The sequence below is a fragment of the Cnephaeus nilssonii genome (genome assembly GCF_951640355.1).
Source record: "Cnephaeus nilssonii genome assembly, chromosome: 10".
NCBI lineage: Eukaryota > Metazoa > Chordata > Mammalia > Chiroptera > Vespertilionidae > Cnephaeus > Cnephaeus nilssonii.
Genome location: NC_137081.1, coordinates 79140384 through 79165756, shown reverse-complemented (window position 1 = coordinate 79165756; position 25373 = coordinate 79140384). Strand labels below are relative to the sequence as shown.

The 25373-nt window shown below is 38.8% G+C and overlaps 1 protein-coding gene across 3 annotated transcripts in view; it reads left to right on the top strand.

Moving 5' to 3' along the window:
- Positions 1–25373, top strand: part of SLC35F5 (solute carrier family 35 member F5) — a 59002-nt gene that overhangs the window by 15634 nt on the left and 17995 nt on the right. For all 3 annotated transcript variants that reach the window (XM_079782450.1, XM_079782448.1, XM_079782449.1), the window contains exons 8-13: positions 11594–11675; positions 13106–13193; positions 14496–14560; positions 16701–16805; positions 21081–21240; positions 25125–25215. In XM_079782450.1, the coding sequence (XP_079638576.1) occupies positions 11594–11675; positions 13106–13193; positions 14496–14560; positions 16701–16805; positions 21081–21240; positions 25125–25215 (591 nt within the window). The remainder of the gene's footprint in view (positions 1–11593; positions 11676–13105; positions 13194–14495; positions 14561–16700; positions 16806–21080; positions 21241–25124; positions 25216–25373) is intronic.

Below are 25373 nucleotides of genomic sequence, written 5' to 3'. Positions count from 1 at the left end.
TGGGACTCTGGTCCATGTTGCACAATGGTTAGTTAGAGAGTCATCCCATGCACCAAAGGGTTGCGGATTCGAATCCCAGTCAAGGACATGTACCTGGGTTGCAACTTCGGTCCTTGATTAGGGCATGTGTGGGAGGCAACCAATCAGTGTGTCTCTCTCACATCAATGGTTCTCTCTTTCTCTCTCTCCCTTCCTCCCCACCTTCCACTCTCTAAAAACCAATGAAGAAAATATCCTCCGGTGAGGATTCACAACAACAAAAAAGACAGTAGGATTTTGATGGGGATTGCATTAAATCTGTATATTGCTTTGAGTAATATGGCTATTTTAACTATGTTATTCTTCCAATCCTTGAACATGGAATATCTTTCCATTTCATTGTGTAGTTTCCAATTTCTTTTGATAACGTTTTATATTTTCAGTATATAACAGTGATGGTGAACCTATGACACGCGTGTCAGCACTGACACGCGTAGCCATTTCTGATGACATGCGGCCGCATGCCGAGGATGAAACATTTGCTGCTCCTGAGGATGAAACATTTGCGACTAGAGTCTTGGAGTTAGTTTTTTCCTCAAAATGACACACTACCCGAGTTATGCTCAGTTTTTTGGCGAAGTTTTACACACCAAGCTCAAAAGGTTGCCCATCACTGGTATATAAGTTCTTCACATCCTTTGTTAAATTTATTCCTAAATATTTTATTCTTTTTGTTGCAATTGCAAAAGGAATATTTTTGTTTCATTTCTTTTTCTGAAGTTTCATTGTTAGTATATAGGAAGGCAGTAGATTTTTGTACATTGATTTTGTATCCTGCAACTTTACTATATTTGTTTATTGTTTCTAATAGTTTTTTTGGCGGAGTCTTTAGGCTTTTCAATATACAGAATTGTGTCATCTACAAAGAGTGACACTTTAACTTCTTCATTCCCAATTTGGATGCCTTTTATTTCTTTTGCCTGATTGCTCTGGCAAGGATTTTCAGGGGAAAAAAAAAAAAAATATATATATATATATATATATAGTGCATGAATTCGTGCACGGGTGAGGTCTGGCCAGCCTGGCCCCAATTGGGGTGGATTGGGGCTGGGCCTGTCAGGAGGAGGAGATGGTGGGAGGTTGGCTGGCTGGCCCACCCTGATCAGGGCCCAATTAGGGCTGGGCTGGCTTGGGGGAGGGGCTGAGGGCGATTGGCCAGCAGGCCCTGCCCCCAATTGGGGTGGGTGGCCGATTGGGGCAAGGCCAGCCATAGGGACGGGCTGTGGGCAATGGGCCGGCTGGCCCCACCCCTAAATGGGGTGGTGGGGGCCCATCAGGGGCAGGGCTGGCTGGGGGGTGACGCACAGGCGGTTGGCCAGCCAGCCCTGTGCTGACTGGGGTTGGGGTCCAATCTGGGGTGGGGCTGGGCAGGAGGAGGGGCTGCAGGAGGTTGACTGGCTGGCCCCACCCCCTATTGGGGTAGGGGGAGCAATCAGGGGCGGGGCCGGTGGGGGGGAGGGGCTGTGGACCATTCAGGGTGGGGTGGGCTGATCAGGGGTGGGGCCGGCTGGGGGGAGGGGCCGAGGGATGTTGGCCGGCTGGCCCCAACCCTGATCAGGCGGGTTCGCTGGCCTCAGTGGGCATCATAGTGACTGGTTGTTTGGGTCATTCCATGTTATGGTCTCTGGTTTTTTGTATATATAAGGTATATATATTTATATATAAAAGGCTAATATGCTAAGTGTCTGTCCGACTGGTAGCTATGACACACACTGACTACCACGGGGCAGACGCTCAACGCAGGAGTTGTTGAGCTGCAGTGACTTGGCAGCGGTGGTTCTCGGGTGACACACTCAGAAACCAGAGAGGAGGGAGCCCGATTCCTTGTGGGGCTGCGCGATTCCACCTTCAGCTGTGGGTTATCTTGTCCTGGGGCACTGTCGGCACCAAATCTGGTTTACTGCACACTTGTGTTTGCGTACAACAGCGACTTTGCAGAGTGCCCTCTCGCACTCTGTGACCCATCAGGGGATTTTGGACAGCCAGTTTCAGCCCAATCCCCACAGGCCAGGGTGAGGGACCCCACCTGCTGGAGGGATCCCACTCACTCTGCAGACGCCCTTCGAGGCGTGATGCCACCCCAGGTGTAGCCAGCCAGGGAGGGATCGTGGGAGGTTGGCTCCAGGTCATGTCCGCCCGTCTCACCCAGTCCCGCCCCGCCAGCCACCTTCTAATTCATTTCCTTTCAATGTGCACAAATCCGTGCACTGGGTCACTAGTGTTGAATATGAGTGGTGAGAGTGAGCACCCTTGTCTTTTTTCTGATTTTAGAGGAAAAACATTCAGTTTTTCATCATTGAGTATGATATTGGCTGAGGGTTTGTGATATATGGCCTTTATTATGTTGAGCTACTTTCCTTCTATACCCATTTTATTGGGTGTTTTAATCATAAATGGATGTTGTATCTTATCAAAAGCTTTTTCTGCATCTATTGATAAGATCATATGATTTTTATTCTTTGTTTTGTTAAGTTGGAGTATTACATTGATCGATTTGTGTGTTGAACCATCCTTGTGTCCCTGGAATGAACCCCACTTGATCGCGATATATTATTTTTTTAATGTATTGTTGTATTCCTTTTGTTAGTGTTTTGTTTAGGATTTTTGCCTCAGTATTCTTCAGAGATTTTGGTCTGTAGTGTCCTTTTTTTGTTATCCATGCCAGGTTTTGGTTCAGAGTTATGTTGGCTTTATAAAATACTAAGAGCCCGTTGCACGAAGTTTCGTGCAATAGACTTTTCCTTCACCTGGCTGCCGGCACCAGTTTTCCGCCAGCAGCAGTTTTCCTCTGGCCACCCGCTGATCAGAGCGCCTCCAGCCAGCAGAATCAGCCACCCCGAGAGGAACTCCGATCGGGAGGCGCTCCGATCGGGCGGGTGGCCAGAGGAAAACTGCTGCTGGCGGAAAACTGGTGCCAGCAGCCACGCAATCGGCCACCCCGAGTTCCGCCACCAGCGTCTTCCGCAGCGCCGGCCTAAGCAGCGCCGGCCGTTTAAGCCGGCGGGAGGAGAGGGGGTCAGGGACTCGCGAGTCCCCGCCCCCCACTCCTACCACCAGCCAATCGGCCACCCTGAGTCCCGCCCCCCGTGCCTCCAGCCGGCCCAATCGTGGGTGTAGCGGAGTGATGGTAATTTGCATATTACCATTTTATTAGGTATGATGATGTTAGGAAGGATTGCCTTTTATTCCATTTTTTGGAAGAGTTTGAGAAGGCTAGGGTCTTCTTTGAATGTTTGATAGAATTCACTAGTGAAGCCATTCGATCCTGCACTTTTATTTTTTGGGAGGTTTTTGATGGTTGTTCCAATTTCCTCACTGTTGATCAGTATGTTTAGATTTTTCAATTCTTCATGATTCAGCCTAGGAAGGTTATATATATCTAGGAACTTATCCATTGCTTCTAAGTTACTGAATTTGGTGGCAGATAGTCTTTTATAGTATTCTAGTGTGTTCCTTTGTATATCTGTGATGTCTGTGGTAACTTCTCTTTCATTTCTGAATTTGTTTATATGAGTTCTCTTTTTTTCTTAGTGAATAGAGCCAGGGGCTTGTTAATTTTAATAATATTTTTTAAAGAATCAGCTCTTTGTTGTATTAATTTTTCATATAGTCTTTTGTTGACTATTTCATCCAATTCTCCAGTTTTTATTTCTTTTCGTCTAATGACTTTGAGTTCTTGTTCTTTTTCTAGTTCTTTAAGATATATTAGATTGTTTACTTGGGATTTCTTATTTTTTTTTGAGATAGGCATGTAATGATATAAACTTACCTCTTATTACTGCTTTTGCATCCTAGAAGTTTTGATATGTTGTATTGTCATTCTCATTTGTCTCTATATATCTTCTGATCTCACCTTTTATTTATTTTTGACCCAATCATTTTTAGTAGTATGTTGTTTAATTTCCACATATTTGTGGGGGGTTTTACATTTCTTGCAGTTTTTTGTTTTGTTTTTTTAATCTTCACTTAAGGATATGTTTTTACTGACTTTAGAGAGGAAGGAAGGGAGAGAGAAAAATATCTATCGCATCCCAACCATGGATCAAACCCACAACCTAGTTATGTGCCCAGACTGGGAATCAAACCTGCAGCCCTTAGGTGTATTGGACGGTGCTTCAACCAGCTGAGCCACCCCAGAAAGGCCTGCAGTTGATTTCTAATGTCAAAGCATTGTGGTCAGAGAATATGCTTAGTAGGTATGTTATCAGTCTTGAATTTGTTGAGGTTAGTTTTGTGACCCAATATACGATCTATCCTTGAGGATGTTCCATGTGCACTGGAGAAAAATGTATAATCTGATGTTCTGGGATGAAAGGTTCTGTAAATGTCAATTATGTCCATTTGGTCTAATGTGTCATTTAAGTCTGATATTTATTTCTTGATTTTCTGTTTGGATGTTCTACCTAGAGCTGTCAATGGAATATTAAGGTTCCCATTCATGATTATGTTTTTGTCTGTTTCTTTTTGTTCTGTTAGTAGTTGCTTTATATATTTTGGTGCTCCCTGATTGGGTGCATATATAGTAAGAAGTGTTATGTTATCTTGATTAGTGTCCCCTTTATCATATAAAATGTCCATCTTTGTATCTTATTACTTTTGTTATCTTGAAATCTATTTTTTTCAGATATAAGTATGGCTACTCCTGCTCTTCTGTGGATGCTATTTGCTTGGAGAATCATTTTCCACCCTTTTACTTTGAGTCTAACTTTATCTTTGCAGCTTGGATATGTCTCCGAAAGTACCATGTGGTTGGGTTTTACTTTGTGATCCAATCTGCTACTCAGTGTCTCTTTTTGGTGAAGTCAGTCCATTTAAATTTAGGGTAATTATTGATGTACTAGTGGCATGAATTCATGCACATTGAAAGGGAAATAATTAGAAGAAATATTTTAATATTGCTATTTGCCCTTTCTCTCTCAGCGCCTGGGAGCCAGGCAGTGGCCCCGTCCCCCACGGTCGGTCTCCGTCTATGGGGCAATAGGCGGGGCAATCAGGCCCCTGCTCATACCTGCCTTGGCCTGGCACCACCTGCTCACCTACTCCACCATCCCACTGCAGTCCCACTCTCGTCAGGGCCCATCGGGGCCAGCAGTACCTCCACTGCCACCCGCTGCCAGCGCCGATGCCTGCCATGTTCTGTGCCACCCCCTGGTGGTCAGCGCACATCATAGGGAGTGGTTGAACTCCTAATCTCCTAGTTGAACTCCTGGTTGAACCATTGCCCAAGGGGATAATTTGCATATTAGGCTTTGATTATATAGGATGAGGATCCACTATAGCCATTTTATCTTTTGTTTTCTGGAAGCTCTGTGCCCCATTGGTTCTTTTCCTTTGTGTTTCTGTCTTTTTGTTTGGTGGTATTCCATACTTCTTTCCTCTTTTTTTAAGCTGTATGTCTCAGTTTTTGTGTGTGTTTTATGTGTGGTTGTCATTAGGTTTATGAAAAGGAAAATTTCATATATACAGTAGCTTTTTAAAAAAAATGCATCTGATCTCCATCCTTCTTTGCAAATTCACATCTTTCACCCCTGCCTTTTTGTGTTTTTGTTGTCCCAGAATATCCTTGTATATGCTGCAAGTTTGTTGGTGATCTTACTCATAGTTTTGTGACTTTTTGTTCTTTGTTTCAGGTAAAATAAGACCCTTGAGTATTTCCTGCAATGCAGGTCTTCTGGTGATAAATTTTCTTAACTTTTGTATGCCTGAAGAAATCTTTATTTCTCCTTTATAGCTAAAGGAGAACTTTGTTGGATATATTATTTTTGGTTGGTAATTTCTTTCAGTAGTTTGAATTTTGGTTCCACTTTTTTCTAGCTTACAGAGTTTCTGCTTACAAGTCCAATGATAACCTAATAGGCTTTCCTTTATAGGTTACTTTCTTACTTTCCCTGGGTGCCTTGAGAATTCTTTCATTGTCATTAATTCTTGACAATTTTAATACAATGTGTCTTGGAGAAAGCCTTTTTGGATTGAGGTAATTAGGTGTTCTGTTTGCTTCTTGGATTGGAGGATCCAGTTCTTCTCATAGGTTTGGGAAGTTCTCATCAACTATTTGTTAGAATAGCCTCTCTATTCTTTTCTCCCTCTCTTCTCCTTGTGGTATGCCTGTTCTCATATTGTTCTTTCTGATGGAATCAGAGAGTTCTAATAGCAATCTTTCGTGTGTGTTTTTTTTTTTTTATGCTCAAGTCTCTTCTTCCCTCTGCATTATTTCTAGATTTCTATCTTCAATATCACTAATCCTTTCCTCCAGCTGCTGTTTCCTATGCTCACTACTTCATCCTCAGTCTCTTTTATCCAGTTCTCTACCTCCAGAATTTGTTTGGTTCTTATCAACAGTTTCAGTCTCTTTAGTAAAGTATTGCTTTGTTCGTTGATTTGTTTTCTGAGCTCATTGAATTGCCTGTCTGTATTTTCTTGCATCTTGTTTTTTTTATTTATTTATTTATTTATTTATTTATTTACTAGAAGCCCGGTGCACGAAATTCGTGTACGGCGGGGGGTTGTCCCTCAACCCAGCCTGTACCCTCTCCAATCTGGGACTCCTGGAGGGATGTCCGACTGCCCGTTTAGGCCCGATCCCGGTGGGATCGGGCCTAAACGGGCAGTCGGACATCCCTCCCGGGATCAGGCCTAAACGGGCAGTCGGACATCCCTCTCACAATCCAGGACTGCTGGCTCCCAACTGCTTGCCTGCCTGCTTTCCTGATTGCCCCTAACCGCTTCTGCCTGCCAGCCTGATCACCCCCTAACCACTCCGCTGCCAGCCTGGTTGATGCTTAACTGCTCCCCTGCCAGCCTGTTTGCCCCCAACTTCCCTCCTCTGCCAGCCTGGTCACCCCTAACTGCCCTCTCCTGCAGGGTTGATCACCTCCAACTGCCCTCCTCTGCCGGCCTGGTCACCCCTAACTGCCCTCTCCTGCAGGGTTGATCACCTCCAACTGCCCTCCCTTGCAAGCCTGGTCCCTCTCAACTGCCCTCCCTTGCAGGCCGGGTGCCTCCCAACTGCCCTCCCCTGCTGGCCATCTTGTAGTGGCCATCTTGTGTCCACATGGGGGCAGGATCTTTGACCACATGGGGGCAGCTATATTGTGTGTTGCAGTGATGATCAATCTGTATATTACTCTTTTATTAGATAAGATAGAGGCCTGGTGCACGGGTGGGGGCCAGCTGGTTTGTCCTGAAGGGTGTCCTGGATCAGGGTGGGGTTCCCTTGGGGTGTGGGGCGGCCTGAGCGAGGGGCCTGTGGTGGTTTGCAGGCCGGCCACGCCCCCTGGAAACCCAAGCAGAGGCCCTGGTATCTGGGATTTATTTTCCTTCTACAATTGAAACTTTGTAGCCTGGAGCGGAGCCAAGCCTGCTGTTCCCTCCGGGGCGGCAGCCATTTCTGTGGCAGTTAATTCACCTTCTACAATTGAACCTTTGTAGCCTTAAGCGGGTGGGCCTGGCCAGGGTGTGTGGAAAGCTTTGCTTCCCCTGTTGCCGCCGGCAACCCTGGCCTGCTCTCTCAAGCTCCATTCTGCCGCCATTTGTTTGAATTTGTTTACCTTCTATAATTGAAACTTTGTAGCTTGAGTGGAGGCTTAGGCCTGCAACGGCTATGGAAAGCTTGGCTTGCTCTGTTACCTGGGAAACCTTGCTCTCTGTGGCTGTAGCCATCTTGGTTTGGGTTAATTTGCATACTCGCCCTGATGGGCTGGTGGGCGGGGCTTGGCTGGTGGGCGTGGTTTATGTAGCGGAGTGATGGTTAATTTGCATATTACCATTTTATTAGAGAAGATATTACTTTTTAAATATTTTTATTGATTTCAGAGAAGCAGGGAGAGGGAGAGAGAGATAGAAACATCAATGATGAGAGGGAATCACTCATCGGCTGCCTCCTGCACACTCCCCACTGGGGATCATACTTGCAACCCGAATTGAACCTGGGACCCTTCAGTCCACAGTCTGATGCTCCATCCACTGAGCCAAACTCTGTTGAGTTTTCTCAGAACTGCCATTTAGAGTTCTTGAATTTCTGTTGTTTAGATAATATATTTCCATGTTTTTAAGTTTGTTTTCTGGATATTTTTTATTTTCTTTTTGATCTGCCTCGCTACCTTGGTTATTCACGGTATTTGATGGATTCCTTCTCTGTCTATGCATCTATGTATGAGTGGCATTTATCTAGAAGGTTAATATGAAGAGATCTTCACGGACAACAGGGGGAGGGGGGCTTGCGTGTGGGGGGGTTTGGGAAGGGAACGGGGGGAGGGGGTTGATGACAAATATGTGATACCTTAATCAATAAAGTAATTAAAAAAATATGAAGAGATCTTTCTGTTATATTCCAGTAGTCAGTGATGAATCAGAAGCTTTTTAGCTCTCTTGCACTTCTCTGGCTATTCAGATCTCCATGTGGTGGTGTTCCCTAAGAATGTGGTTTCCTTCCCTGTGATAGTGTTTCCAGGTTCCAGTGGACCAACCCCACAGGGGAATGTAGTAGGCAATGGGGCTCCAAATCCGTGAAATCCCAGTGCTGTCCTCCGCAGTCAGACACTGCTGTCAATGAAGCAATGATGTGTAGGGGTTGGGGTGGGCTGGGGTAACCTGGCTGGCTTCTTTGTTGTTTTGTCCTCCAGGTAGTAGCATCCTTGGACCTCCACGGGGTCCTCCCTGTGCCCTGACCCAGGACTGGTCACATAGTGTACACTTTGCTTAGTAGTACCAGTTCTTGGCTTTGTAGATAATGTGCTCTGCAACTTGACACCAAGTGTGAAGGGAGGCAAGTTCTGGGAGGTCACAGAGCCTCCAGGCTCTATGTCTTTATTTTTCTCTGGAATGTGGACCACCAGAAAAGTGCGGCCACAAGATGCTGTGTTATTGCCCAGGTCTCTGGGCTCAGCCACTGCTCGTACTGCCTACTCCTGCAAGAATGCCCACGAAATCTCTTTGCTTCTTCCAGCTGATGGTCTTGCCAGCCACAGCCTGATTCCTCCCCTGTCTAAGCTGAGCCCCATCATGAGCTCAGGCTGTAGGGCTATGTGCCTGGCTCGTCTCAGCTTTTCTTCTTCTTGCCTCCCGGGTTCACTCCCACTTGCCCATGTTTAGATCTTTCAATGTGTAGATCTCTAAGGTGTGTTTGTGCACTGAGGAGGGAATCCTTTGTTGAGTTATAGCTGTTCAAACTGTTGAAACTTCAAGGGGAAAGACCAAGGGGATCTCTCATGCTGTCATTCCTCTCAATTTCAATTTCTAAACATTTCAATTTAGACTAGACATATTTTAGTTGCTCAGTAGCCAAATGTGGCTATTGGCTAATACAGCGATTTTCTACCTTTTTCATCTCATGTTGCACATAAACTAATTACTAAAATTCTGTGGCACACCAAAAAATATATTTTTTGCCTATCTGGACAAAAATGTAGGTATAATTTTGATTCATTCACACTAGGCGGTTATTGTTGTGTTGGCTGTTGTCATTTTTTTTTATTTGACAATATAAGGGAAAAGAGGTCAGCACCTCTTTTAAACATACCTATTGTATGTTTTAAAAATTCCTACAGGACACCAGTTGAAAATTGCTGGGATAATGTATTGGACATTGCAGCTCAAAAGGAGTTAAAGATTACTATATTTGCCAGTCTTCCTTTAATATCTTTTGTCTCATTAGGACTTATGGTGTTTTAATTATTTTTCTGTAAAATAAAACTTAGGTCATATAGACTTTACCAAGAATACCTTTTATGGTATTCTCTGGCTTGGAGTTTTGAGAGAGGTGGAGAATGGGAAAGTCTTTCTGGGAAGAATTCATAGCTAATGATAAATTGTGATGATCTTTGAATGCCTGCCATCTAAGTGTTCTGTTTTTATTTCTCCATCTTGCATTAGCAGAGACTAGTGAGATTGTTTGGAAAATGAGCACAATATTTAAATATTTTTATATAAATTTAAAATTAGACATAATAAAGGAAGTATTTTTATATTAGAAAAAAAATTCTATGAGCTGGATAAGGAAAGTGGGTCAAGAAAGCTAATTGTCACCCAATGAGCATTATCTATTTTATCTATTCTTGCAGAAAATCCCCAAAAGATAATGAAGGCAGAATCTTTTGCCTCCTTTCTAGCACTTCATCTACAAGTAAATTGTGGCTCCTGTTATCAAATAAGTTTGATATTGCCCATCTCACCAATTGCTACTTCATTTTCTTATTTAGATAGTCAAGTGAAATTATCTAGTTAGGTATTGTGTGTTTTAAAAATTATTGTGGCACACTGGTTTAAAGTCGCTGATCTAGGCAGGTCAGAGAACTGCAGGGGGATTTGGAATAACTTCGCCATAGTTTTATCCTGGCTTTAGCCTTTTGGTACAGTTTACCCTGAATGGAGACTATACTATACTAGACTGTCAGCTATCTACTTGCTACCTTTTAGCAGTGCTCTAAAAGCATGTGTCTATGCTAGAAATGAAATGTAAATGCTAATAATTACACTGCTCACATAAGTTCCTGAGACACATTAGGAGATGGCCCTCCAGTCAGTGTTTAACAGTGATGCCAAAAAGCAGACAAGTAGTGAATTATCTTTGAGCAATCTGCTTCTTAGTATATATGTTAGTGACATATATATATATATATATATATATATATATATATATATATATATACATATATATATATACACACACACACACACACACACACACACACACACCTCAGGAGTCATACACTAGAATGTTCATAGCAGCATTGTTTGAAATAGTCAAAAAGTGTCCATTAACAGGAAAATGGATGAGTTGTGGTAATATGCATCAGAATATCTGATAGTGAGAATAAATGAACTTTGGATACACACACATACCAGGCTTCATCAAAAGAGGTTTCATTTCTTATTATCTAAATCAAAGTAGCCACAGGGTTGGGAATATAAGAATATCTTAGCCTAGATGAGTAAAAAGGAAGAAAGAAGAAAAAAAATTCTAGGAGCTGGAAAACTTCCTTTATTATGTCTAAAGTTGTGAGAACTCTGTGTTGTTTGCTCAAACGGAGAATCAGAAAAACAGTCATAATTAGCCAGTATATTCACCATTTTCTTGGACATTTTTAAATTTCCAAAGTGAATATAACATTTTATCTAGCAATCTAGCTAGCTAGTTCCATCCATCTTCATAGGCATCGTCTTCTTCTTGTCTCAGCATGCTATGCTCGTTTGTACATACTTTAATGTTTGAGAATTTCCCCCAACTTAAATTTGATTTATATAAACTTAATAGAGTGCTAGCAGTGCTTGGATAAAGAAAATTTTTAAGTTGGTTTGATATTAAATTTTATCCTCATTTTTAAAAAGACCTGAACAATAATTTTTAACCAACTATTATTAATTTTTGAAGGGAAAATATCTTAGGTCTGATTATAATTTTTCTCTTTTTGGGCCCGTGATTTTTCAATACAAAGCAGATTTTAAAACCTCTCATGTTAATGTTTAGAGGGAGAAAAAAAGGGGGGCAATCATAACTTGTAATGGCAAATATAAACACGCCGTTCATTAGGTTTCACTTTGTTTTCTATTTCTTTAGTGGTTTTTGGCAAATTTGTCATATCAAGAAGCACTTTCAGACACACAAGTTGCCATTGTTAACATTTTGTCCTCAACTTCTGGTAAGAAATGTATCTTTAAAATCTGCATTATGAATCAAGATATATTTCTAATATACATATATATACACACATTTTTATCTTGTTATAAATTATGTCATTTGTTCTCATTACATAAGTGTATTGTAACTATTTCTTAATTTTTATAGTTTTATGCCATAGCCTTGTGCTATTTATATTTCTAACAAATACTTTACACTATTTTGTATACCGATATGCTGGCTCTTTGTATTATAGTTGCCCTATCTTTCACATATTCTTTGCAAAGATCTTTTTCTAGATCCTTTGGCTAAATGTAATTGCTTATCTTAGAACTATATTTGCCCTATGAAAGGTGTTTTTATTTTTAAAATTGAATCACCTTCCAAATCTAGAAGATAACAAAAGTGTTTTGAAGCTGTAAAAATAACTTTAACATACAAGTTTGATTATGATGATGTCAGAATATTATTCTGAATGCTCAGTTTAACTCTTTTATTAGTTTTTTAAAAAGGACTAGATTTGATCTATATTGTTGAAATAAACATGGCTTAGTTTAGAGGCTGGTTTTTTTGTGTATTAGTTTGGTTGTAGTCAGTACTCACCCAAGGATATTTTTCCAATGATTTTTAGAGAGAGTATAAGGGAGAGGGAGAGACAGACAGAGAGAAAATTGATTGGTTGTCTCCCACATGTGCCCCGACCAGGACTGGAGATCAAGTCTGCAACTGAGGTACATGCACTTGACCAGAATCGAACCTGGGACCCTTCAGTCCGCAGGCCAATGCTCTATCCACTGAGCCAAACCGGCTAGGCCCGTGGTTGGCAAACTGCGGCTTGCGAGCCACATGCGGCTCTTTGGCCCCTTGAGTGTGGCTCTTCCACAAAATACCATGGCCTGGACAAGTCTATTTTGAAGAAGTGGCGTTAGAAGAAGTTTAAGTTTAAAAAATTTGGCTCTCAAAAGAAATTTCAATCGTTGTACTGTTGATATTTGGCTCTGTTGACTAATGAGTTTGCTGACCACTGGGCTAGGCCTAGAGGCTGTTTTTGTGTATGAACATTTCAGCCTAGGTAACTGCAGTCTTATTCTTAGTCTTTTTTTTCTTTTTTCTTTTTTAAAGAGAGGATGGGAGAGGGAGAGAGAGATAGAAACATTGATGATGAGAGAGAATCATTGATTGGCTGCCTCCTGCATGCCCCACACTAGGGATTGAGCCCGTAACTCAGGCACGTGCCCTGACTGGGAATTGAACTGTGACCTCCTAGTTCATAGGTCAAGACTCAACCACTGAGCCATGCCAGCCAGGCTTATTCTTAGTTATTTAAAAAATGACAAAAATTAGTTTAAAAGTTAGGTGTATAATTTACTTATATAAATTATTAAATTGATAGTAAATAATTTTGACAGTATTTAAGCCAATGTGTCTTTTTTCATCTTTTTCTCTCCATAGGACTTTTTACCTTAATCCTTGCTGCAGTATTTCCAAGTAACAGTGGAGATAGATTTACTCTTTCTAAATTATTAGCTGTAATTTTAAGGTAAGAATGTAGTGTAATAGCTTATTTACTCTGTTTAAAAATAGGATGTATAAAATTTTTCTGGTTGTGAGAGAGGATAATTTATGTTACAGTATACTGTATAAACAAAGAAAGATGAGGATAATAGAAAGTTTTAAATGGATATTATGCTACTTAGCCCTGTGTCTTATCCTAGACTAGTTTTCTAAACCTCCCTGGGGAGGGTAACCTGAGGGAAGGACCTAAATGGCATGTTGTTTGCCATTCATGTGACTGCAAACTTACTAAGTATTGTACTGATGTTCGCATTGTGACAACTTAATGTTTATAATCTTCCAAATTTCCGTTTTCTTTTCTTACAACAGTTCCCCTTTTTGTTTGGGTTTTGGTCTTTATTTCTCCCACTTCTAGAAATCTAACATGCAGTCTTCTCTGATTGCCTCAGCCTCAATCTTTCATTTATTTTTTTATTTGGCATTTTTATATTATTGGGTAGCATCAATATTGTCAATAACTATGTTTTAATCTTTTATTTTTTTTAACTTTGTGTATGTTTGTCTTGTCTTCTCTATGAGATCGTAAGCCCTTGAAAGTCAAAACCTTTGTGCCACCAAAGGCCTAGATAGGGCTTTGCTCACTGACAGTACTCAAAAAGATGTGTTGGTTTGATTAAGCTATTGTTTTTGTGAGAGAAAATTAAAAATCAGAGAAAGTAGCAGAATGATTTAATGGAGAGATTGGTATTAGCTATCAGAGTTAGGTTTGAGTCACAGCTCTGCTCTGTGTCACTGGGCACTTCCCTTAGACTCTGGAAGAACTTCCTAGATCTCAGCTATATGATTTTGGTCAAGTACTTCCTTTCTTTGTGCTTAGTTTTCTCATGTGTAAAATGGGAATGGTAATAACAATAACACCTTCGTATAAGGTAGTTTTGTACATTTTGTGTGGATTAAATTAGTTAATACTATAGCTCTTTTACTAGATATTGCCCTGACTACTGGCTCATTTGGTTGGAACATTGTCCTGTAGACCAAAAGGTTGTGAGTTCAGTTCCTGGTCAGGGCACATGTCTAGGTTACAGGTTTGGTCCTCGGGAGGCAGTCCATCTATGTTTCCTTCTCACATCAATCTTTCTCTCAAATCAATAAATATATCCTCGGGTGAGAATTTAAAAAATTGTTAGCTATTAATTAAATCACGAATTATTTGACAGTTTTACCCCAAAATTAGTCTTGATCATTTATAAGTAATTTTCATCTTTATGATTAGTCCTTTTAAGGGATTTGTTATTTTGCTCATCAGTAACAACTGTTATTCTCATAGCATTGGAGGTGTTGTGCTGGTAAACCTGTCGGGGTCTGAAAAATCTGCTGGAAGAAATACAATAGGTAAGTTTCTGTTAGAGTATACAAGAAAATTTTGTGCATATCATCATCATGCCCACACAGAGGATGGCTACTAACTGGGGCTCTTTTTAAAAAACTTTTTCTTAGAGATAATGTTAAAAACATTCAAAAATATTTCATAGAATTTTCATGTAGCCTTCATCCAGATTCTCTGTTAACTACGTACATAGCTACAAAATATAGTTATAATAATCAGGAGTTAACGTTGATTAGAATTATATTATCTAGTCGCTATAGTTCCTTTCCAGCTTCACCATTTTTTCACTAATGTTCTTTTTCTGATCCAGGATCACTTGTTGCATTTACTTGTCATATCTCCTCTGTTTCCTTCAATCTGGAACTACTCCTCAGTCTTCTTTTTGTCTTTCTGTCCTTTTGTTTTGTAGAACGTCCCTCAATTTGGGTTTGTCTGATATTTCTTTATGGTTAAATTTATGTTGTACCTTTTTGGAAAGAATACCATGGAAGCGGTATTATGTTCTGATCAGGACAGTATATCAGACACATGATGTTGATGTGATTAATGATGTTAATCTTAAGGTGGTGTCTGCCAGATTTTCCCCTTGCTTTTGATCCATTATTTAGATTTACAAAACAAAGTTAATCAGAACCCAGCCTAATGGTTTTCCTCTGGGTACTGTAGATATTTGAAGTTTATTGAATAGAGTAATATTTCTAAACTATTTCTGGATACTATCCAGTGAGTTGTGCCTTGAATTGCCTTTTTTCTCACCCAAAACAGTTTTGTATGAGAAACAATATATGTATTTGTTGTATGTGTAAGATTTTGTTGACAGGCTTTCCCATTGCTATTAAAAAAGGTTGATAAGCAGATTTAATAAAACTTTGGACTTTTGGATAATTGATTAAAGTATTGAATATGGTCACTTGGCAGATAGCATATTATTTAGCTATTTTTAAAGTTTTACTTACATGTTTTGAGAATGAGTTACTACATTAAAGAGGATCAATATTTATTATGTATATACAGTGAGCCTGCGTTATATTAGATATTTTAGGACAGTAAAAAGTATAAATTAAGTGTTTGCAGTTTTCAAGGAATTCTTGATTATAATCAGTAGGCTAAGATTTGGAAAGTGAAGCCACTAGAGAATAAAATTAGATCACATTTAACTATAGTAAGTATTAAATTGCCCTAAATAGAAGACAGGTAGGACGGAAATTCAGCAGAGGAGAGAGGATGGTTTGTGGCAGAGATGGGACTTTAACTAGGCCTTAAAGATGGTAGTGGAATATATATTAAAAATGACACATGTGCCCTACCCGGTTTGGCTCAGTGGATAGAGTGTTGGCCTGTGGACTGAAGGGTTCTGGATTCAATTCCGGTCAAAGGCACATATCTTGGTTGCAGGCTCGAATCCCAGTTCCAGTCGGGGTGCGTGCAGGAGGCAACCAATCGTTGTGTCTCTCTCACATCAATGTTTCTCTCTGTCACTCCCCCCTCCCTTCCACTCTTTCTAAAAACCAATGGAAAAATTTCCTCTAGTGAGGATTAATAGAAAAAATAAAAGTGACAAGTGATAGGGAAAGAAGCATTGTTAAAGTTGGACAGTGTCAGGTGGCAAAATTATTTATGGAGGGGGAAATACAAAGTGTGCATTTCAAAATTTAAAAACAAAGTGTTACTTATATGAATTTCAATATTATAATATGTGTGTTTGGTTAGATCAGTGGTCGGCAAACTCATTAGTCAACAGAACCAAATATCAACAGTACAATGATTGAAATTTCTTTTGAGAGCCAAATTTTTTAAACTTAAACTTCTTCTAACGCCACTTCTTCAAAATAGACTCGCCCAGGCCGTGGTATTTTGTGGAAGAGCCACACTCAAGGGGCCAAAGAGCCGCATGTGGCTCGCAAGCCACAGTTTGCCGACCACGGGGTTAGATCATTGAGGTGAATGTTTTGCATTTATTTGTTTACACTTTAAACTCTTTCCTATACTCCTGGAGGATAAAGATAGGGTGGGCTGTACTTTATCTTTTCACATTTGTACACTCATTTCTTGAAATAGGATCCAACACATTGTTAGATTTTAAATAAGTGTGTGTTGAATGATTTAATGAACAAATGCTTTAAATCATTATGTGGATCTTTACAGGTTCCATTTGGTCTCTTGCTGGAGCCATGCTCTATGCTGTCTATATTGTTATGATTAAGAGAAAAGTAGACAGAGAAGATAAGTTGGATATTCCGATGTTCTTTGGTAAGAATATGTTTTAATTTGTGAGGCAATTTACTCTGAATTATCATTTTAGGGAAGAACAGGAAGGTATGTAGGCCAAATTCTGGGGGGTCTTGAGGTCCATCAGATTTTAAAGATTATGAAGTCCAATCTCAATGTTTTTCTCTTACCTTATACTGCATAGTTGTGTACCTATGAGGGAAAGCTCCTTTAACGCCTTTTTAAAAAATAGTCATAGCAAACATTCATTGAGTATGTACCAAGTAACAAGCATTATTCTAAGCCCCTATGCATATTAGCTCTTTAATTGTCTGAACAACCCTATGAGAGTATTACCCCCCCTCTGACAGGTTTTGTATTAATGTCTTCAGCCTATGAATCAGATAGTTTTCTCATTGATATGACAGAATCATCCTCCTACCTAATAAAATGGTAATATGTAAATTACCATCACTCCGCTATGTCCACGATTGGGCCAGCGGGAGGCGCAGGGGGCGGGACTCGGGGTGGCCGGGGTAGCCGATTGGGCCAGTGGGACGCTGAGCTTGCGTCACCAGCGGCGGCTCGAGCTCAGCGTCTGCGCCATGGCTGTGCTGCGGAATAGAAGGGGCCTCTGGGGCAGCGAGCTCACGTCCCGCCGCGGACCATCAAAAGCGGGGAGCTGGGTGCCTGTCTGCTCCGGCACCAGGCCTTTCAGAAGCCTCCACTGAGCCGGAGGCTTCCGAAAGGCCTGGTGCACCAGCAGACAGGCACCCAGCTCCCCCGCGATCAAAAGCGAAAGCGTGTAGGGGACCCTACACGTGCATGATTCAATCATGCACTGGGCCTCTAGCCTATATATAAAAGCCTAATATGCTAAGTGTTGACCCTTTGACTGGTCGCTATGATGAGCACTGACCACCAGGAGCAAATGCTCCAACCGGTAGGTTAGCTTGCTGCTGAGGTCCGGCTGATCGGGACTGGGCGAGACGGGGCCGGACACACCCTGGAGCCCTCCTGTGGTCCCTCCCCGTCTGGCCAACCTCCCTTGGGGATTGGGCGAGACGGCCCTGATTGGCCCTGATCGCCTGCCAGGAGGAGGGGCCCCACCCGTGCACGAATTCGTGCACCAGGCCTCTCTAGTGCTATTATAAGCAAGTGAGAGTGTACTTGTTGTATTATACATTTTGCCATTTTTGATTTGTTGGAAGCATAGGATTGGGGAAACTGTCCCCAAAAGATATGTATAATACTGTTCTGGTCTATGTACTTATTTTCAAAAACTGTGGGCCATTTAAGGTTTTTCCATTTGCATTTTATCTTTAAGAGTCAGACTCTTTTATGACATATATTTTTCAAATTACCCAATTATAGTTTCTGGCATCTGTTTTTAATTTTGGGAAATAAAATATCTGATATGATTTATAAATTCTCTTTGGTCAAAAATCAGCTCAGTAAAAACTTGTGTTATCTGTAGGCTATCTGTGGATATCTTTCAAAAGATATCGTAAAACCAATAGATAAAGAAGCCTGGTGATGAGGGTTCAAAGTACAGCTTACAGGGAACCAGGAGGCCTGGAATATATAGCTATTATAACTTCATTTATCTCATGCTCATCTGAAAAATGAGGAAATTGGACTGATGGGTAGTTTCCAAGCTGATTTACAAAGGATCCTGGGAAGGTTGGTAGGACGTGGAGTTGTATGTGGGGTCTGTTTCAGCTGGAACAGCACTGCTTTGTTAGTTTTTTTTGCATTATCATTTAAATTGTAGAACAGATGTTGATGCTAAAAGCAGTTTGAATATCTTTACCTAAAGATTGACAAAAATAAAAGGCTTGAAAAGCCACCAAACTGAGTGATCACTCAAGTTCCTTTTAAGTATAGAATTCAATAAATATACCTTAAATATGAAGATCATTTTAGTCATTTTAGAGCCATAGAAAATTCTATCTGTAATGGAGCAAAATGCTATTTTTTTTAAGATTGGCAGCTTTCAAGAAACATTGCTTAATTTAATAGAATACACAGACATGTAACTTGATTGGTCTTCTTCATATGTGATGTGATATGGAAAATATTGATTTGACCTGAGTTTTAGAATAGACAAGATTATAAAAGAAGTTATGGGTGAATGTGGAGGGTGCCTTAGGCATAGGGGAGTGAGAGCGTGGCAGGGAACAGTGAGTAGATCTGTGTGATTGTGCTGAAGCCTTCACTTTAGGTGGAACAGTAAGGCATGTAGGCCAAATTCTTGAGGGTCTGGAGAATAGAGGAAATGATTTGTAGGTCCAGACATTGTTAATTGATATGGGATTTCATAGACTTGATAGTTCAGGGACCAGAAAATAAATTTGGTTCTTGATAATATCAAATCTTGGCATTTTAATGACAACTTTTTAATGTTATGCAAGCCTCTTGGATCATTAGTCCTTTCTGTATGTGTATTGTTTTATTTTATTTTTTTATCACTAGATGTCTTAAATTGCATTTCCTAGATGCAAAGTAGGAGACAGGGCTTTAGTGTGGGTTATTTATTGAGGGGGTCCTCTGGAGGAAGAACTGGCAAGGGAGTGATAGAAGCAGAATGGAGAAGCAGGTGTGGGAGGCAGCGGGTAATGTCTAGGCACTCCTTGGAGATGTCCTGGCCTTGAGCCATTAGGATTTCTGCCACAGGGGTCGGCCTTGTGAGTGAGTGCAGTCATTGGCTACAAAGGGTATAGGGTGTAGGGTATAGGGTAGGCAGGGATGGGAACTTCCTGGGAAAAGCAGACTTGTTTAATATCCAAGATTTATAAATTCTCTTATCTCAGAATCCATTTACTCTTATTTTTCTATCTTTCTTTACATGCATTTCAGATGCTCACTTTTTTTAACCTAAAAGAGTTACATACTTTATTTTATACATTAATATATAATGTAGAGAAGCATTGGATAGCAGGGGTCCTCAAACTTTTTAAACAGGGGGCCAGTTCACTGTCCCTCAGACCATTGGAGGGCCGGACTATAGTTTAAAAAAAAACTATGAACAAATTCCTATGCACACTGCACATATCTTATTTTGAAGTAAAAAAACAAAACGGCAAAAACACCCGCATATGGCCCGCGGGCCGTAGTTTGAGGACGCCTGGGATAGAGAGTGGGTGCTCCTGTCTTGTTTCTATTTAACTGGGCAGCCTGTTCTAGTTTATTGTTTAGCAGCCAATATAAAGTATATATCTACTGTAATTTAACTTTTTAAATGAAAGCCCTTATTTTTACCTTATGGATTTCATAGTGGATCCTTGATGCCAAACTATATAGAAAGTGCAATAAAAATTATAATAATTTTTCTTTGTAGTCTTTCCTACATACTATTTGCATGTATATAGTCATATGTAAACTTTAATTTTTATAATAACAATAGCTAGCCTTTATTAACTGTTTACTCTGCTAGGTACTGTGCTATATTTTATGTTTTATCTAATCTTTCCAATAACCTAAGTAAATATTGTTTTACACTTACAGACTAGAAAACAGGCTTAAAAGAGGTTCTGCACTTGCCTCAGGTTTACATTACTAGTGATTAGTAGAGTTGGGATCAAAACCCAGGGCAATCAGACTGCTCACACTCTAACCACTGAGCATTGCAGCCTTCCTTATAAGCAGTCTGTGCTCATACATTGAATAGGTGTTTCCATATATGTGTTATCGCACCAACTAGCTAATGAGCTTTGGGAAGGCGGGAACCAAGAATTTTATCCTTTTTTGGACCCTTCCTCCATTATTCCTAGTATAGCACTGGAGCTTTAAACATAACTATGAGTTGAATCAGAGAACAAACCATGCATTTCCTTATACTTAATTAAGGGAAAATATACAAACACACACCAGTTATTCATTTAACTTCCAAGATAATACAGTGTAGGGCAAAGGTAGGTTTACATTTGCTTGTATGGAAACCAATAAATAATACTATAAGAATAAGCTCTGTTTTGCATACTCATGACTGTAAACCTACTTTTGCCTCACCCTGTAATTATTAGTAGCTAAAGTTAACCCTTCTTTTTGAATTGTTTTAAGTGGTTTATTCTGTAGCAGTTGGTACATGCACTGTGGGCATTTGAACCTTGAAGACTCAGTGGTCACCAGTTGCTTGATACAGTTTTTCCTGGTGTTGAGTTATCCAGGACTAGCTTTAAACAAAGAAACAAGTTCCAGTTAAGGAAATCTATTGGAGCCCTTTGTATAAGATCGGTTTTATAAGTATAGAGTTATAAGTTTGGAAAATTTAAATAAATCAGAGAAACTAACATTTGTCTCTTTATACATGTTTAGGTTTTGTAGGTCTGTTTAATCTGCTGCTCTTATGGCCAGGTTTCTTTTTACTTCATTATACTGGATTTGAGGACTTTGAATTTCCCAATAAAGTAGTATTAATGTGCATTATCATTAATGGCCTTATTGGAACAGTTCTCTCAGAGTTCCTGTGGTTGTGGTATGTACTGTTTATTACCTCTGATTTATTAGTTATCAGTTTATGGGCTTTTGGATAGTTTAAGCATTTATGTTTTTTTGGTCTTCTGATGGCCCTTGCTGTGCACCTTCTCATCTCACACTTAACAATTTAATACAGTAACTCCATTACAGCGGGAGCTTTGTGTTTTGTTATTTTTTTAATATCTAATTATCCATCATATAGAGTAATGTTTTGCACATAAAAGGAGCTCAGTAAATATTGAATGAATGAATATGAATGATCTAAATTTGTAGTGTTTTTGGAAGTAGTGTTATACAAATGAAAAGTGTTATTTAATGGACATCCTAAGTTACAAGATGTGTTTCCTACATATCAATGACATGAGTTCTTAGTGAGACTCTGAGGACTTTGCTTGTCTAAGAGCCTTTGCTTATTTTAGAGACTTTGCCTCTTTTGTTTTGTTTATTCTCAGGAATTTTCACGTGGGTGAGTCACATATGTAAGCCCTAAACTCTGATTAGACATGTTAACATACTTTGAAATGTTATAATATCAAATATGTTGATATTTAATAATAATCCTAAAATAGTTGGAAGACAATATCATGTATGGAGTTTAAGAAACCTTTCAAATATAGAGCTTGATACTTAGTCCTGCTTCCACCTAATAAGAACTGAAAAAGAAACACAAATTGTACTTAAACTATTAAATGAATTTGTATTGTATGGCATTTAAGATTACTGCCTAGTTTCCCTTGCAAAACACTGCGACAAAAATAGCCTTTAGCAAGAAGTCTTTCTTTATGCTCTGCCTATACTTCTTCCTCTTCCCTACTTAAGGGAATAGCTCTTACTTTCTTGATATCCTCAACACTCACTCTCTTTCATGTAGTACTTAAAGATTTGCTTTGTATTGTAGTAATTTATGTTCCCATCTTAAATTTCTTTGCTAATCTAAAACTCTTATCTCAGAATCCATTTACTCATTTATTTTTCCATCTTTCTTTACATGCATTTTAGATGCTCACTTTTTTTAACCTAAAAGAGTTACATACTTTATTTTATACATTAATATATAATCATATCCCTCTGTTATCTTATCACTTCTTTTGTTCTATCATTTCTCGTGTCTCTCTTCACTCTTGGTTCTGAGCAGATAAAACTATTTACTGGTTGTGTTTTGATTTAACTTAGTAGGATAATAAAGAATTGTTGATCTTCAGCCATTTTTTACTGCAGTTTCATATGGTTCAACCCAATGAACCATATGCTTTAAATAATTATGTATTCATTGTATTTTAATACAAGTTCATATTTTCTGGGTTCCTAAGTTTAGTTTTAATTGGGAAATTCCAAAGCAGAGCATTTTTACATATCTGAAAGAAATAAGTTTTTCTTTGGATAGTAGACTAAAGAAAGGTTTAGTTTGGTCCTTATTACTTGATTATTATATTGAGACTCATAGTAAACATGGACTGTGCCACCTATAGATATTAAAATGCTCATTCGTTATTGAACGCTTTATTTTTTAATAATAAACAGATGCAAAAGATTTTCATTATATTCAGCAGAATTTAATGTAGGCTTTGGGGACAATAAAATATGAGTTGTGATGTGTAATCTTTCCATTATGTGAGATTTTGTAGTTTGCTTCCTTGGAAAATTTTATATTTAAAGAAATAATAAATAGCATGTTTTACAATATTCTTTTTTATTTAACTTTTAAAAAGTAAAAGAGTGTACAAAAGGGTTCACAATCAAAAAGAAATCTCCCTTCTACCACAAATACCTATTCCTTTTTCTCAAAGGCAGCCACTATTAACATCTAAACCTTCTATAATATTTTCTATACATACAAAATTATGTTTCATTCTCTTAATTTTCCCCTCAATTTGTTTTACTTTCAACACACAAATGGGAGCATACTATGGATATTGTTCTATACTTTTTTTCACAAATTGTTTGTCCTTCAGTCTTCACATAACAGCACTTAGGTTCATTTTTTTAAAGGCTGTATTTTAAAATACTTTATTCCAATCCATTTTGTTATGTAATGGGTAGAACATGTCTTACCATTTCCTCATGGAGAGACATTTTAAGTTTGTAGTCTTTTGCTTTGTGAATAATATAGCATTGAATATTCTTATATGTATCTTTGCATATATATGTTAGCATTCTATAGGATAAATGCCTCTAAGTGGAAAAGACTGAGTCAGACATATAGACTTTAAATTTTGATACAGAATTGCAAAATCATTCTTCATAGAGGGAACACAATTTCTATTCCCTACTGTGTATTTGTGAGTGTTTATTATTGAATAGTTAAACTGGACACTGAAATTTATATATTATGATTAAAGCTATATTTATCCTTACCTAGGATGGATTTTTCAGGATCTCAAGGTTTATTTTTCAGATGCACCTCTATATTCAAGTGTTTATGAGTACTTACAATAAAAACTCAGTAGCAATAAAGTGAATAAGTAATGAAATAAACATATCCCTAAATTCTAGGTGTTGATAACTCAAAATAACCATAACAAGCCTATCAGACTTTTTATGATTGTACTTAGCATTATAAATCTCTAAGAACATAAAAATATGTTCTACATTAAAAATATATACATTTAATCCTTGAACCCTCATTTCATAGAGCAGCTTATGAGTAGTGGGAACCACTAGTACTTGAGTTCTCTTTATTGCAGCAATAAGAATGGATTGTCCAGCCTCTGTTGAATATTTCAGATGACACTTTCAAGAGATAGCCTCTTTTATAACAAGACAGCATTACAAATTCTAACCTATACTGAGCTAGAACTCGCTTGCCTATAATTTCCATGGGTCTATAGTCCTAATGATATACATTATGGTTTTATCTTGGCCTATAATTCATTATCTTCTTATATACCCAAATTTTTAATCTTTATAAATGGCTCACCTATTTGGTATAATGGTTTCTTTTTTTCTTCAACTAAACAAAATTATATGCAAATTGATATTTTAAAATTTGATACCAATATTGATAGTTTAAGGTAAACATAAAATAATTGATAGTTCAAGGTGAAAATAATACAGGTTTTGGTTAGGACAATTGCTAGACAAGTGGAAAACAACAAGGAAATATCCTTTTAAAATATTCAGGGTTTTTTTTTTTTCTTTTTAATGCTGAACCAAACTAGAAGAGCAGTACACATCTAAAGACTTAGTTCTCATGAGGGTGAGATATTTTTTGTTTGATGACAGATGCACATGTTGGCTTATCACTTTCTTAAAGTCTGTGTTGTGAGGTATTGTCTTACAATTTTAATAAAGCTGCCTGCTTTGTTAGCTAAGTATCATAATCACAACTCTTTTTTTAAAAAATATATTTTTATTGATGTCAGAGAGTAAGGGAGAGGGAGAGAGGAATAGAAACATTAATGATGAAAGAGAATCATTTTGGCTGCCTCCTGCACATCCCCCACTGGGGATTGAGCCCACAACCCAGGCATGTGCCCTGACCGGGAATTGAACTGTGACCTCCTGGTTCATAGGTCAACGCTCAATCACTGAGCCACACCAGTCGGGCTATCACAACTCTTTTGACAGTTTTGTAAAAAATGTTAAGGAAATGTAAGTTATGCATTTAAAGTTGAACAATGTCTGTAAGCAGATCTTGAAAATAGCATAAAATACCTCAAAATATTTATACTTATATATTTGGATTTTTAATATTTGAAGATAAACTTTAGGAATTATCTTAGTAACTCTGTTATTTATTATGTCTCAGTCCATCCTGAGCTTTCATTTTTGCTTTTGATTTCTCACATCTATATTTTAGGGTAGGTAGACATTGATCATTTTTTTCTTTGGTCCTTTTACTTTTTTAATATGGAAATGTATGTTTTGTTTTTTCCTTTTTAGGGGCTGCTTTCTTACCTCATCATTGATAGGCACACTTGCACTAAGCCTTACAATACCTCTGTCCATAATAGCTGACATGTGTATGCAAAAGGTAAGACAAGCTATTTATTAGATATTTTATGTATATTATTAAAAACAGAGTTAATGGAAGTTTAGGGATGTGACTAAATTATAAGGATACAACCATGAATAATACTTGATGCCTCCTCTCCCAAGGTGCTTTACTACATAGAGATATAAAAAGTACTG